At 38.8% G+C, this 11,936-nt stretch overlaps 1 protein-coding gene across 1 annotated transcript in view; it reads right to left on the bottom strand.

Moving 5' to 3' along the window:
- Positions 1-285: 285 nt before the first annotated feature.
- The window catches only part of LOC128099755 (vomeronasal type-2 receptor 26-like), a 34,606-nt gene continuing 22,955 nt past the window's right edge, over positions 286-11,936 (bottom strand). The window contains 4 exon segments of the mRNA XM_052721573.1: positions 286-750; positions 752-1,191; positions 8,300-8,423; positions 9,460-9,684. Of these exon segments, the coding sequence (XP_052577533.1) occupies positions 286-750; positions 752-1,191; positions 8,300-8,423; positions 9,460-9,684 (1,254 nt within the window).

The following is an 11,936-nucleotide window of genomic DNA, read 5'->3' as shown; positions in this document are numbered from 1 at the left end:
AAAACATTTGTTACTTTTTTCCACACAAATAATTTTATTTCATTCTCACCCTAGTTCTTTTTTCTGTGATTTAAAGAAATGACACATTAAAAGTCATGGCTAGTTGGCAACTATCTAACCCCTGGTGGCTTTGTTCACTGTGACTAGTTGTCTCCAAGGATGACAGAGACACTTGATTAAAGAGCAGGTACTATGTTTAGTAAAATGCATTGACTTCACACCACTCTTTTGAATCTTTATTTCTACATGGTTTGTCTCACACAAATCACACCAAATTCCTTTGCCTTAAGAAGGAAGTTTTTTAAAGAAATTTTTTCTTGACTGGTCACCTGATCTTAGTAGGATCACATAGCACTTGGGGAGAAATATACAGGCCAATAAGCCAGCGCTGGAGGCCAGAATTGAAAGAGTTTCCACAGCCACCGTGGTTTTGCCTTTGGAGCTCAGGTAAGCGGGTATGAAGGAAATCCACACACTGCAGAAAATCAGCATGCTGAACGTGATTGTTTTTGCCTCGTTGAAGCTGTCTGGTAGCCTCCTCGCCAGAAAAGCAATAAGCAAGCTCAGAATGGCCAGAAAGCCCAAGTACCCCAGGACACAATAGAAGGCAAGGGTGGAGCCCTCGTTACACCACAGGATGATTTGCCCAGACTCTGACTGCATGTCAACATCAGGGAATGGAGGGTATGTTCCCAGCCAGGCTGCACAGATGCACAGTTGGATGAGGGAACCACTGCAGACTATAGCGTTTTGAGAGTCGAGTCACCATCCACATTTGTAATGTGCTCCCTGGTTTGATGGCTTTGAAGGCCACAACCACAATGAAGGTCTTTGCTAAGATAGCAGAAACAGCAACAGAAAACACAACCCCAAAAATCATTTGTCTCAAGACACAGGTGACTGTTCCAGGTTGGCCAATGAATACCAATGAGCAAAGGAAGCAGAGCATTAGAGAAACAAGGAGAATATAACTGAGATTTCTGTTGTTTGCTCTGACAATGGGTGTGTCCCGATAGCAGATAAACAATCCTAAAATCAGAGCTGAGAAGGCAGACAAACTAATGGCCAGAGAGACCATAACAGCTCCCAGAGTATCTTCATAGGACAAAAATGTCATAATTTTAGGGAGACACTGATTTCTCTCCTTATTTGGGTACTGATCTTCAGGACACTTGATGCATTGATCCATATCTGAAAGGGAAGCAGATTGATTTATTACATCCCACCCACTCACTTCCCAAATGTATGGATTGGAAGTATACCTTAAACAGAACCATTGTTGAATTCTGAAGGGAATGTGTTGTGGAATAATCTTCTTGTATACTGTGAAGATGTGTCTTTGCCAAGGCCCCTTCTTATTGGCTTAATAAAAAGCTAAATGCCATTTGCTAGGCAGGAGTTATAGGAGGGACAGCTAGACACAGAGGATGCTGGGAAGAAGAAAGGCAAAATCACCAGCCAAACAGAGAGGAAGCAGCAGAGCAAGCAGAGAGGAGTACAGAGTAAAGGTAACCCAGCCACATAGAAAAATGTAGATTAAAAGATATGGGTTAACTTAAATTATAAGAACTAGTTAGGAACAAGCCTAAGCCATTGGCCAATCTTTTATAATTAATAAGAAATCTCTGTGTGGTTATTTGGGAGCTGGCAAGTGGGACAGAAAAATCTGACTACAAATGCCATCCACTGTAGGGGCAGATATTTCCACATAAAACCTGAGAAAGCTTTAAGAAAGGTTCTAAACACACAAAAATGGAGCCAAATATGGCTTCCTAGTCTTGCAGTGTCATGCCAGCTGCAGTACAGAGATGTGTCTTCCAGCAGCTGCCTGCAAGCTGGAGCCAGCTGCCAGCACCACACACTAAGCTGAGTCATGCTGCAGCTGACATCTGCCAGCACCACACACTAAGCTGAGCCAGGCAATGTAAGATTTGTCTCACACAATGGGAGAATGCTGCAGGTACTCAGTAAAGACAGATCCAGGCAGTAAAATCTTCTAAAGAGGTTACAGTGCGTTTAAAAAATATGCATAGGCTTAAGAAAAAAAGAATATGGGTATAGACAGTCATAGAAAAAGTAAATAGTTTATAAATGATAAAGTAAATCCTTTAAGGAAAGAATAAAGTAATATTAAAAAATAAGCTATGTAAAGGTGGAAAATACACAAGGAGTCTGCATCCTATATGATGCTTTGTTAATTTTGAATTTTTTGAATGCTGACGAATAGACAACAGCTGCTGAGAGACACTGGATTATGAAAGGAACTTGTAGTGGGTAGCCACTGCTGAATTAAACCAGCCTAGATACTTTAAGAATGCCTTAACTTTAAAATGTAAGTAAAAAAAATGTATTACACTGGGGGACGAGGTTATTCCTGTGGGTGGATGGGTTTTGGTCGTTTGGTGGATTATGAATGTTTGTCATTATTTAGGGGGGTTGATTAAAAGTTAATGGTCATGGTCAGCGAAAAAAGCTAAACAAAGGAGATTAGGTTCAGGGATCTCTTTCTGAAGGGAAAAGGGGGAATATGGTATAGAAATGATGGGATAAAAGGGTGGATTGTTGAGTCTACTTTTGAACAACCACTACTCGCAAATATTTTACAATGGTATGGATTTTTGTATATTGATACAAATTTAAGGTTATTCTTATTATACTGTATATATGTTTCTACTCTTGTTTAAGGTATTGTACATATGCAGCTCACTTAAAAAGGTTATGTAAAGTTTTAGTCTTTAAAAGCTATTTAGGATATTAAAATACAGGTTAGTAGTTAGTCATCTATAACAATCAAACTTATAGTCATGTTAGGTATTTGTTATGGTCATATAGAGATATATTTTAGGTAGATGGATGGTTTTCAAATAGTTCAAAGACCTACAGAATATGGCATTTAAAATGTTTTAATAATATAAGGCTTTTCATGACAGTGAGACACATCTGCTCCTGACAGCACCAATTTACTTCAATAAAGGATGATGGGTATCAAAGAACCTCCATATGGAGTTTGCTTTCTTTGTGGCAAAAGCTAGCTATTTGGGCAAGAAACTGCCCTTGCCTTGACTACTGACAATATGCTGTCCAAATTGGACACACGGACATTGCTGAATTTTGCCAAGACAAGGTAGGACAGCCCTCCAAAATTCTTGCTTCACAGAAAAGTCTGTCAGTATTCTAAGCCTGTAGGGTGAAGATGGATGCCTCAATGTTACAGAGGAATGTTGGGTGACTGTCCAAGAAACCAGATATTTCTGTCATTTCTATAGTTTTGGAAGTGGTTTGTTCTGCACTTCCTGTTTACTCAGGTAATATTATATCCTTCTGGGGTCTTTGATGGAGTTGAAGACTAGATAGTTACAGTTATAGTTTTCTTTAGTTACGATAAAAGGTAAATTAGGTATAGAACTTTGGACTCACCAAGATAGGATAAATAATGGAGTATTTTCTCTGAAATTGCAAAGTAAAAATGGACTGGACATTATGAATGTAATTCTTACCTGATAATTGTTCTTATATATAATTTTATTGTGTTAGAGTTAAACCCTTTCCTTTTTATTTAGACAAAAAGGATGAAATGTTGTGGAATAATCCTTTTGTACATTGTGAAGATGTGCCTTTGCCAAAGTGCCTTCTCATTGGTTTATTAAAAAGCTAAATGGTCATTAGCTAGGCAGGAGGTATAGGTAGGACAACCAGACACAGAGGATGCTGTGGTGATATTGTGTTCCCCAAAATATTGTACCCCCTAATAAACTTATCTGGGGTAAGAGAACAGAACAGCCACTAGATATAGAGGCCAGAAAATGGTGGCACACACACCTTTAATCTAGCATTCCAGAGGCAGAGATCCTCCAGATCTCTGTGAGTTTAAAGCCACACTGGAAACAGCCAGGCATGGTGATTCACGCCTTTAATCCCAGGAAGTGATGGCAGGGAGCAAAAAGGTATATAAGGCATGAGGACCAGGAACTAGAGCCTGGTTAAGCTTTTAGGCTTTTAGCAGCAGTTCAGCTGAGATCCATTTGGATGAGAACACAGAGGCTTCTAGTCTGAGGAAACAGGATCAGCTGAGGAACTGGTGAGGTGAGGTGTCTGTGGCTTGTTCTGCTTCTCTGATCTTCCAGCATTCACCCCAATACCAAGCCCTGGGTTTGTTTTTATTAATAAGACCATTTAAGATTCATGCTACAGGATGTTGGGAAGAAGAAAGGCAAAGTCACCAGCCAAACAGAGAGGAAGCAGCATGGGGAGCACAGAGTAAAGGTAACCAAGCCACATAAAAGAATGTAGATTAAAAGATATGAGTTAATTTAAGTTATAAGAACTAGTTAGGAGCAAGCCTAAGCTATTGGCCAAGTTTTATAATTAATAAGAAATCTCTGTGTGGTTATTTGGGAGCTGGCAGGTGGGACAGAAAAATCTGACTACAGGAATGCCCCTGGTTACATTCACTGAACCATACTATTGAAAAAAAGATGAATAAGTTAGTTTTTCTTTCATGAAAGAAAAATACATATACAATTGAATCCATAAAATATACAGAAAGTGAGTGGAATTGAACAGTGTGAGAAGAGCCAGAAATCTGAAAATGACATTGAGGGGAAATCAGACAATATGAAAATTATATTATATATGAAAGGACACCTTTAATTTCTTCATTTCTTTTTGTACCTTTTCTTAATTAAAGACTCTTTTTATTGCTTGAGAATTTCATATATGCACATAATGTGTTTTGATCAAATTCACCACCCATTTTTTTTCCTCTCCAATTCCTTCTCTATCCTCCTCCATTACCACTTTTCCCTCCCAACTTTACTTGTTCTTTTTAAAAACTCACTGAGTTCACTTAATGCTGCTTGCATACTCATGGATACAGGACCATCTACCAGAACATGGGCAGCCTATCAAGGGTCACATATCTAAAGAAAACTAACTCTTTCTTTTTAGCAACCATCAATTGTCAAGAGCTCCTTAGGTAGGGGGTAGGACTTCAGGAGCTCCACCCCCTTATCCATGCAAGGATTTTGTCTGGCTTGATCTGGTGCATGCCTCTGTGAGTTCATGTGCTTAAGGGCCCTATCATGTCTGACAAATACTGCTTCACTACAGATGTCCCCTACTTCTTGCTCCTACAATCTTTCTGCCTTGTCTTCCACTATGATCCCCTGGGGCTCTTATCCCTGGGGTGGGGGTTGGTGTCTTGGTTGTGACCGTGGAAGGCCTAGAAATTAAAATCTCCTAATGTTTTCTGGCATCTATGTTTGGGAACTGTAGTATTTTCTTTTGTTTCTTTGATTTTGATACAAAGAATACATCATTGCTTTAGAAATGCTGAAGGCAATACATTTTAGAGGTGAATTTTTTTTTTTTTTGAGCTGAGACCGAACTCAGGGCCTTGCACTTGCTAGGCAAGCACTCTACCACTGAGCTAAATCCCCAACCCCGAATATTTTTACTTATGTTAAAAATGCTTGTTTTAGTGAATTACTTAAAATCCTTCATTGAATTCTGATTGGAAGTTTATTAAAGTAAAAATAATTTTGCACTTAATTGTCAATGTATATTTATCACATACATTTATGTTATTTGAGTTTTCTGTAATTTTACCAAAAAATTAGTATTTTTCTCATAATATCTTTTTGAAAAAAAGATACAGGTAGAGGTAAGTCTAAATATTTAAAACAAATGCAGTGAAATAGAAAGTCTTATTCACTAAGCTTAGATGTCATTCACTCTGAAGGATACTTGCATGGGACCCATCTCTAGTTAGAAAAATAATTACAGCAAGGCACAATATTGCACATCTGTAATTCCAGCATTCAGGAAACAGAAACAGGAGGATTGCCCCCCAGGTGGTCCACATAGCACATGCCATGCCAGATAGAGCTTCTTAGTGAGGCCTTGTCTCAAAAGAAAAGAAAAGGAGGAAGGAAAGAAAGAAAGGAAGAAAGGAAAGAAGGAAGGAAGAAAGGGAGGAAAACAATTGCATATTCAACTGTGAGTTTATATGCCACAAAAATCTTAAAATACCAGTAAAGTATTGATCATTCTATACTGTTAATTTTTCTTCCAAAGAGTGGTTCAAACCAGTTCTTTTCAATGGTATACACAGGTTGTTTTCAGAGTTAATGGTTTCTTCATGGTCATTATCAAAAGTTAATGTGCTTGGTTATCAGCTCTGCTCACTGTCCCTTTCAATTTTGAAGAATGCATCCTTTAACATAAGCAGCTAGATGTTGGTGGTTTGAAGAAAAAAGGTACATGGGAAATAAAACTGGTTGGACTACTTCCAGAGCATAGATGCAATGTTCTAAATGGCAAATCAAGAAGTATTAGCAGCCACTGAAAAGCCAATGGGACGTAGAACCCAGGCTGAATCTACTATTAAAGGTGTATGGTGAGCACTGGTTGAATTTAGTCTAAGTAATTAAACATAATGATAATTGCATAATCTGTGGATGCACCTGTATATAGAGCATATGCCTAGCATATATGAGACTTTAGGTTCAAAACCCAGCACAAAAATGTACTAAATGCATGATGATGATAGGAATATTTTTCTCAAAATTGTTTAGTACCACGGGATCATATTACCCAATTAAACTCCTGATTTGCAGTAAATGTAAATTTGTACATTTGCAAACTTAAAATTAATGTTTTTAGTCATAGCACAAAAAATTTTTGTTCCAGACTATGAAAAGTATTTAGGTACAAGGATAATGTTACACTTGGTAGATGTTAGACTATGGAGGAGAAACGATTCAGTCATATAGACTTGTAAATATCAAGCCTCACATTGATGGCTCAGAACATAATGATATGGGGTAAAGAGGAAAAGACCTCCACAAGCATGTTAGGTAGAACCACAGGCACTTAAAAATGAAGGTATCCCTAGAAAGTATGAAGGTGGATATATTTTCTTGCCTTTTATCTATTAAAGTCAAATGTACTACTTTTCTAAGAGAATGGTGATATTTGATGTTGAAGAGAATACAGAGCATGGGCTTCCTGGTGCTCATCTGTCATCCCAGCACTTGGGAGGCAGTCAGTCTAGCTGTCGGTGACTGCCACGAAAAAGGAAAGAGGCTTATTTTAAACATTCTTTGCATCAGTGAAGATTTCATTCAGGAGAGTAAAATGGGCATGGCAATATGCCTGCTGGGAAATATATATTAGATGTGAAGTTTGGGCACCAAAAATTGGTAGGGAGCATTGCCAATATGCTCTGGAGAGGCTTTGCAATTAGAATCATTTAGAAGAGGTGGTGACATCAGCGGGGTGGGAGGAGCATCCCCACAATTGCATCCTCTGAGGTCACTCAATGCTTGGTTCTACAGTGGCCTCGTGCTAGCTTACAATACCAAGGAGTATATTTACAATAAAAACTCCCACAAGAATAAAAGTAATTTGAAAGAAAAGCATAAAATCATAGAGCAAATATTTATTTAGTCATTAAATGAGTGTTTACGGAGTTTCTACTATTAACCATAATGACCACCAGGTCCCAGGAAAGGAGCAGTGTGTCTGCCATCAGTGTCCCTCTGGCTACAACGTTTTTAGCAGTACCTCTGATTTGACAAGTATTTTGTCTCAACTGTTTCTAGGTTGTATGATCATAACAATTTACATAGTTTCTCTGAACTTCAATTTCCTTGTTAGCCAAATGTTGATTTTTAGTAGTCATCTTTTGTAAGCATGAAATAAGGTCATGCTTTTATAATGCATTTCATAGTTTAGGGTATTCAGGGAGAACTAACTTTACCCATTACTACTGCTACAGCAATAACAGAGCCATAGTGAAAAGCAGGGGTGAGAAGAGAAGAAACTGAACTCAGCACAGATGTGCTGAAGGCAAAGCTGGACCAGACGCAGGTGCACACTCCTGTAGCCATCCAGGAGGCTGAGGCAAGAGGACCGCTGGAGTCCAGGAGTTTGAGACCAATCGGGGCAGCGTAGCAAGGCTCAATTTCAAAATAAAACAAACAAAAACAATAGCAACAAAAATGACTGGGCTGAAATCAATTAGGTTCCCCCCAGCCTTTGGTTTTTCGAGACAAGGTTTCTCTGTGTATTCCTGGTCATCCAAGCTGGCCTTGAACTCAGAGATTTGCCTGCTTCTGCCTCCCAAGTGCTGGGATTAAAGGTGTGCACCGCCACTGCCTTGCAAGAACTTTTTTTTTTTTTTTTAGGAAAGTATTGGGAGTTAACTATATAAATATAAATGATCTTCAGGCATTGTGTTACTTAGCCCTGTCTTATTATGTATTATTTCCACATTCAAAATCATTTCTAGAAATACCTGTTTCATTTGCAATCTCTCCATCTGGGCAAGGGAGGCAATCAAAACAACAAAATGGTTTTCCTTCAAGAGGTGTTTTTCTGAATCCGAGTAGACAGCTTGGATTGCAGACAGCGAGAGGAGTCTGTATAGGAGACATGGGAGGAGGGATGCCAGGCAATAGGCGAAATCTAGGATTAGCATCTAGATGGTAGATTTCAGCAGGGTTTCTGTGTACTGTAACAACAAGAACTAGCATGCTTTTAGAGTTTGGTGCCCAAAGATAATTCTCTCTCTGTTGAACTCTTGCTCTATTTTATTTCATTTGCCTGTTTTTATTTTTATTATAAAATAATTTTTAAGTTTAGATATATTTTGATTATATCCTCCCCTACAAATCTGTCCAGATTGTCTCCTCCTCCCTATCCACTCAACTTTAAGTTTTTTTCCTAAACCTCCTCCCCCAATCCCAATATAACAACAAAACTCCCCAAACCTAGAAAACAAAATATGACAACACCCCAAAAGGAAAACAAAACAGAACCCACCCAACTCTAACCAAATAAAATCAAGCAAGCAAACAAAAACCCAAACCTGTGAATTCCCTTACTTGCTGGTCAACTACTCCTGAATGTGAGACCTGCCCTGGAGTGGATGATATAGACAGTGTCATTCCCTTAGAGAAAACTGATTTCCCCCCCCTCCAAGCGGGATCCCAGAAGACCATAACATCCCCATGAATATGCATCACTTCAATTTTCATCACATCGTTCAGGGTGAAAAGTTCCAACAATAAGGTCAATGAATGTGCACATGGTTTTTTAAGTTCAAATTCAGAAATCCCTATTTTCAGAGACTGCTTTTGTCCCCAGGTCTTCATCTTGCTTCTTTCACCCAAGTCGGTCCCTTCCACTAAAGCCTTGACCTCTGTGTGATCATCTAGAAAACTTTCTGAGTTGTCTCTTCTTACCAGGTAGGCCAAGGGGCTAAAGAATTAATCCAAAATGAATCAGTAACTCTTACAATGATTCTGCTGTCAGAAAGTCCTGGTATTTGGCACTGGAAAGGACAAAGTGAGGTCACTCTCGGCCTAATGACACTCAGTGGCTCCCTTAAGTCCTGTTCTCTGAGGAACTCCACTCTGAGGAACAGCATGTGGTGCCGACTCCCAAGATACTCACTTTACTGTACTGTTCGCCCCAAGTTATCAGTTTATCGTTTAGGGAAAAATGCTGAACACCGTGAGATTCAAAGATGAACTCGCCAACGTTCACTTGAGCTTTGGTACCATTCTGCAGAGACTGGTAGTTAAAGATGTCAAGCTTGGTTGTCCGTCCCTCCTTATTCACGACGCTCTCCTCGTCGGTGTTTCTTCCAAGCTGGCCCCTTTTCAAGAATGGATGGAGCTAAAAGTGAAAAACAACTTTCAGGACTTGAGCTATAAGGCGCAGGAATGCAAACAAACTTGGTACCCTCTCTTTCTCTAACTACGTTCCAGGGGCTTTCACTATTGTTCCATATACCCAACACTTACCACAGGGCTAATACAGGCCAGAAAGCTCTTGTAGGCGTTTTCTACAGTAACTCTGTTATCTGCCATCGACTAACACTTTGGACACTTTGCGAATCTGGAAACTGAACTTTTCTAAATCACACAGCTAGTCAGTGATGAAATAAGAATACTGGGTATAACTTTTAAGAAAAATAGGAGCGATTTGAATGAGATGTTTTAAACTCTTTGTATGATAGCATTTCAAGAAAATACTCTTTTCTTTCACAAATATAAACTACCTAAGAAAGAGTTCTAATAAAATAAAATTTTTAGTTTTTTAAAAATAGAAGTTGCAGTTAAGGAAGTAGGTGAAAGCAGAACATGTGTGCTAAAAATGGAGAGCCCAGTGGGGTGGCAAGCTGTAAGGATGGATGAGAGTAGGAGAGAACAGAAAGTGGGGTAAGCCAACCCAAACTGAAGATACATGAAGAAGTCACATGGGGAGCTACAGCTTCATAAGCTAATTTGAGAAAACATAATTTAAAAAGCATTTGAACAGAAGTATCACAGTTTATTAAAAAGAAATCCCAGTGGCAGATGCGGGAAACCTCCCTTTTATTTAGGAATCCCCCAGAGGGCCCCAAACTATACAGGTTATGATTCTTGCCCTGGGTTACCTATCAGAACTGTGTAGTAAGACCCTGTTGCTGAAGACACCACACACTCTGGCTGCAAGACACAGAAACTAGGCTGGAACTAAGCTGAGACATTCGTCATTAGGACATTTTGTTATTGAGCAAACATTTTGGAGTGTGACTGCACAAATGAGTGTGACCACACCATCATTAGGCAACACAAGCTTATGAGACCACAACTATATCATGTGGTTTCCTCTTGACTAACACATTCTTTTGTGGCACCAAAACTATATTTATACATGGAATAAATTCAACTGTCCCTAAAAAAAAAAAAACCAAAAAAACAAGCTAAAACTATTTTTGAAAGAGAAAGTACAGCTAGCCACTGTCCACAGAGACTTAATTTGGCCACCAGGAAATACGTAGGCTGAAAATGAAAGGATGAGGAAGGGTATTTTATGTAAGTGATCATCAAAATGAGGAGGAGGATGGAGCTCAGTAATAGTACCTGCCCAGCATGCACAAGGGTCTGGGTTCAAGGCATAGCACGGAGATAGATGTATACATGATAGATAGACAGATAGACTAAAAAGGCAAGAATAGCTATACTTGAATGTAACTTCGGGGAGAGCAGAATTCAGGTCAAACACTATCACAAAAGGCAAGGAATGTCAAATAATGACTGGGGAAAATTCATCAAGAGGATACAACAATTGTAAATATATCCAAGTATGTAAAGCAAATATTAACAGATCTAAAATCAGAAATAGGCCACAGCAAAATAACAGTGGTAGATATCCATATCTCTACTTTCAGAAATGAATAAATGATTCAGATTGAAAACTGAAAGGAAATATTGAATTTGAAGTTCATAGTAGATCAAATGAACTTGACATATATATATATATATATATATATATATATGAATATATATAATATAAAATTCTTTCCAAGAAACAGAATACACATTCTTCTCATTTTAAAAGGCCATCATTGCCCCTTGCCAAAGTCAGACAAGTATATGATAAGAAAATCACAGACTAGTATCTCAAATGAACACATATGAGTAATCTTCAACAAAATACTTTGCAGTATCTTATTAAAATAATACTGTGATGTGGTGATATATTGTGTATCAAATAAAGCTTGCCTGAAGATCAGAGGACAGAGCCAATCACTACAGTAAACATAGAGGCCAGGCAGTGGTGGCACACACCTTTAATCCTAGCATTCAGGAGACAGAGATTCCTCCCTCTGGATCTCTGTGAGTTCAAAGCCACCCTGGACTACACGAGATTAATCCAGTTTAAAAGAGAAACAGCTAGACAGTGGTGGCACACACCTTTAACTCCAGTACTTGGGAGTCACATGCCTTTAATCCCAGCACTTGAGATCTCATGCCTTTGCTACCAGTATTTGGGAAGCACACACGCCATTAATCCCAGCACTAGGAAGGTTGAAATAGGAAGTGAAATGGCGGGGCAGAAAAAGGCATATAAGGTATGAGAAGACAGGAACTGGAGGCCTT

This window comes from Peromyscus californicus, unplaced genomic scaffold (assembly GCF_007827085.1).
Source record: "Peromyscus californicus insignis strain IS unplaced genomic scaffold, ASM782708v3 Scaffold_6__1_contigs__length_162567912, whole genome shotgun sequence".
In the NCBI taxonomy this organism is placed as follows: Eukaryota; Metazoa; Chordata; class Mammalia; order Rodentia; family Cricetidae; genus Peromyscus; species Peromyscus californicus.
Note: the sequence above shows the minus strand (reverse complement) of the source record. Positions and strands in the feature narration are given on the sequence as shown.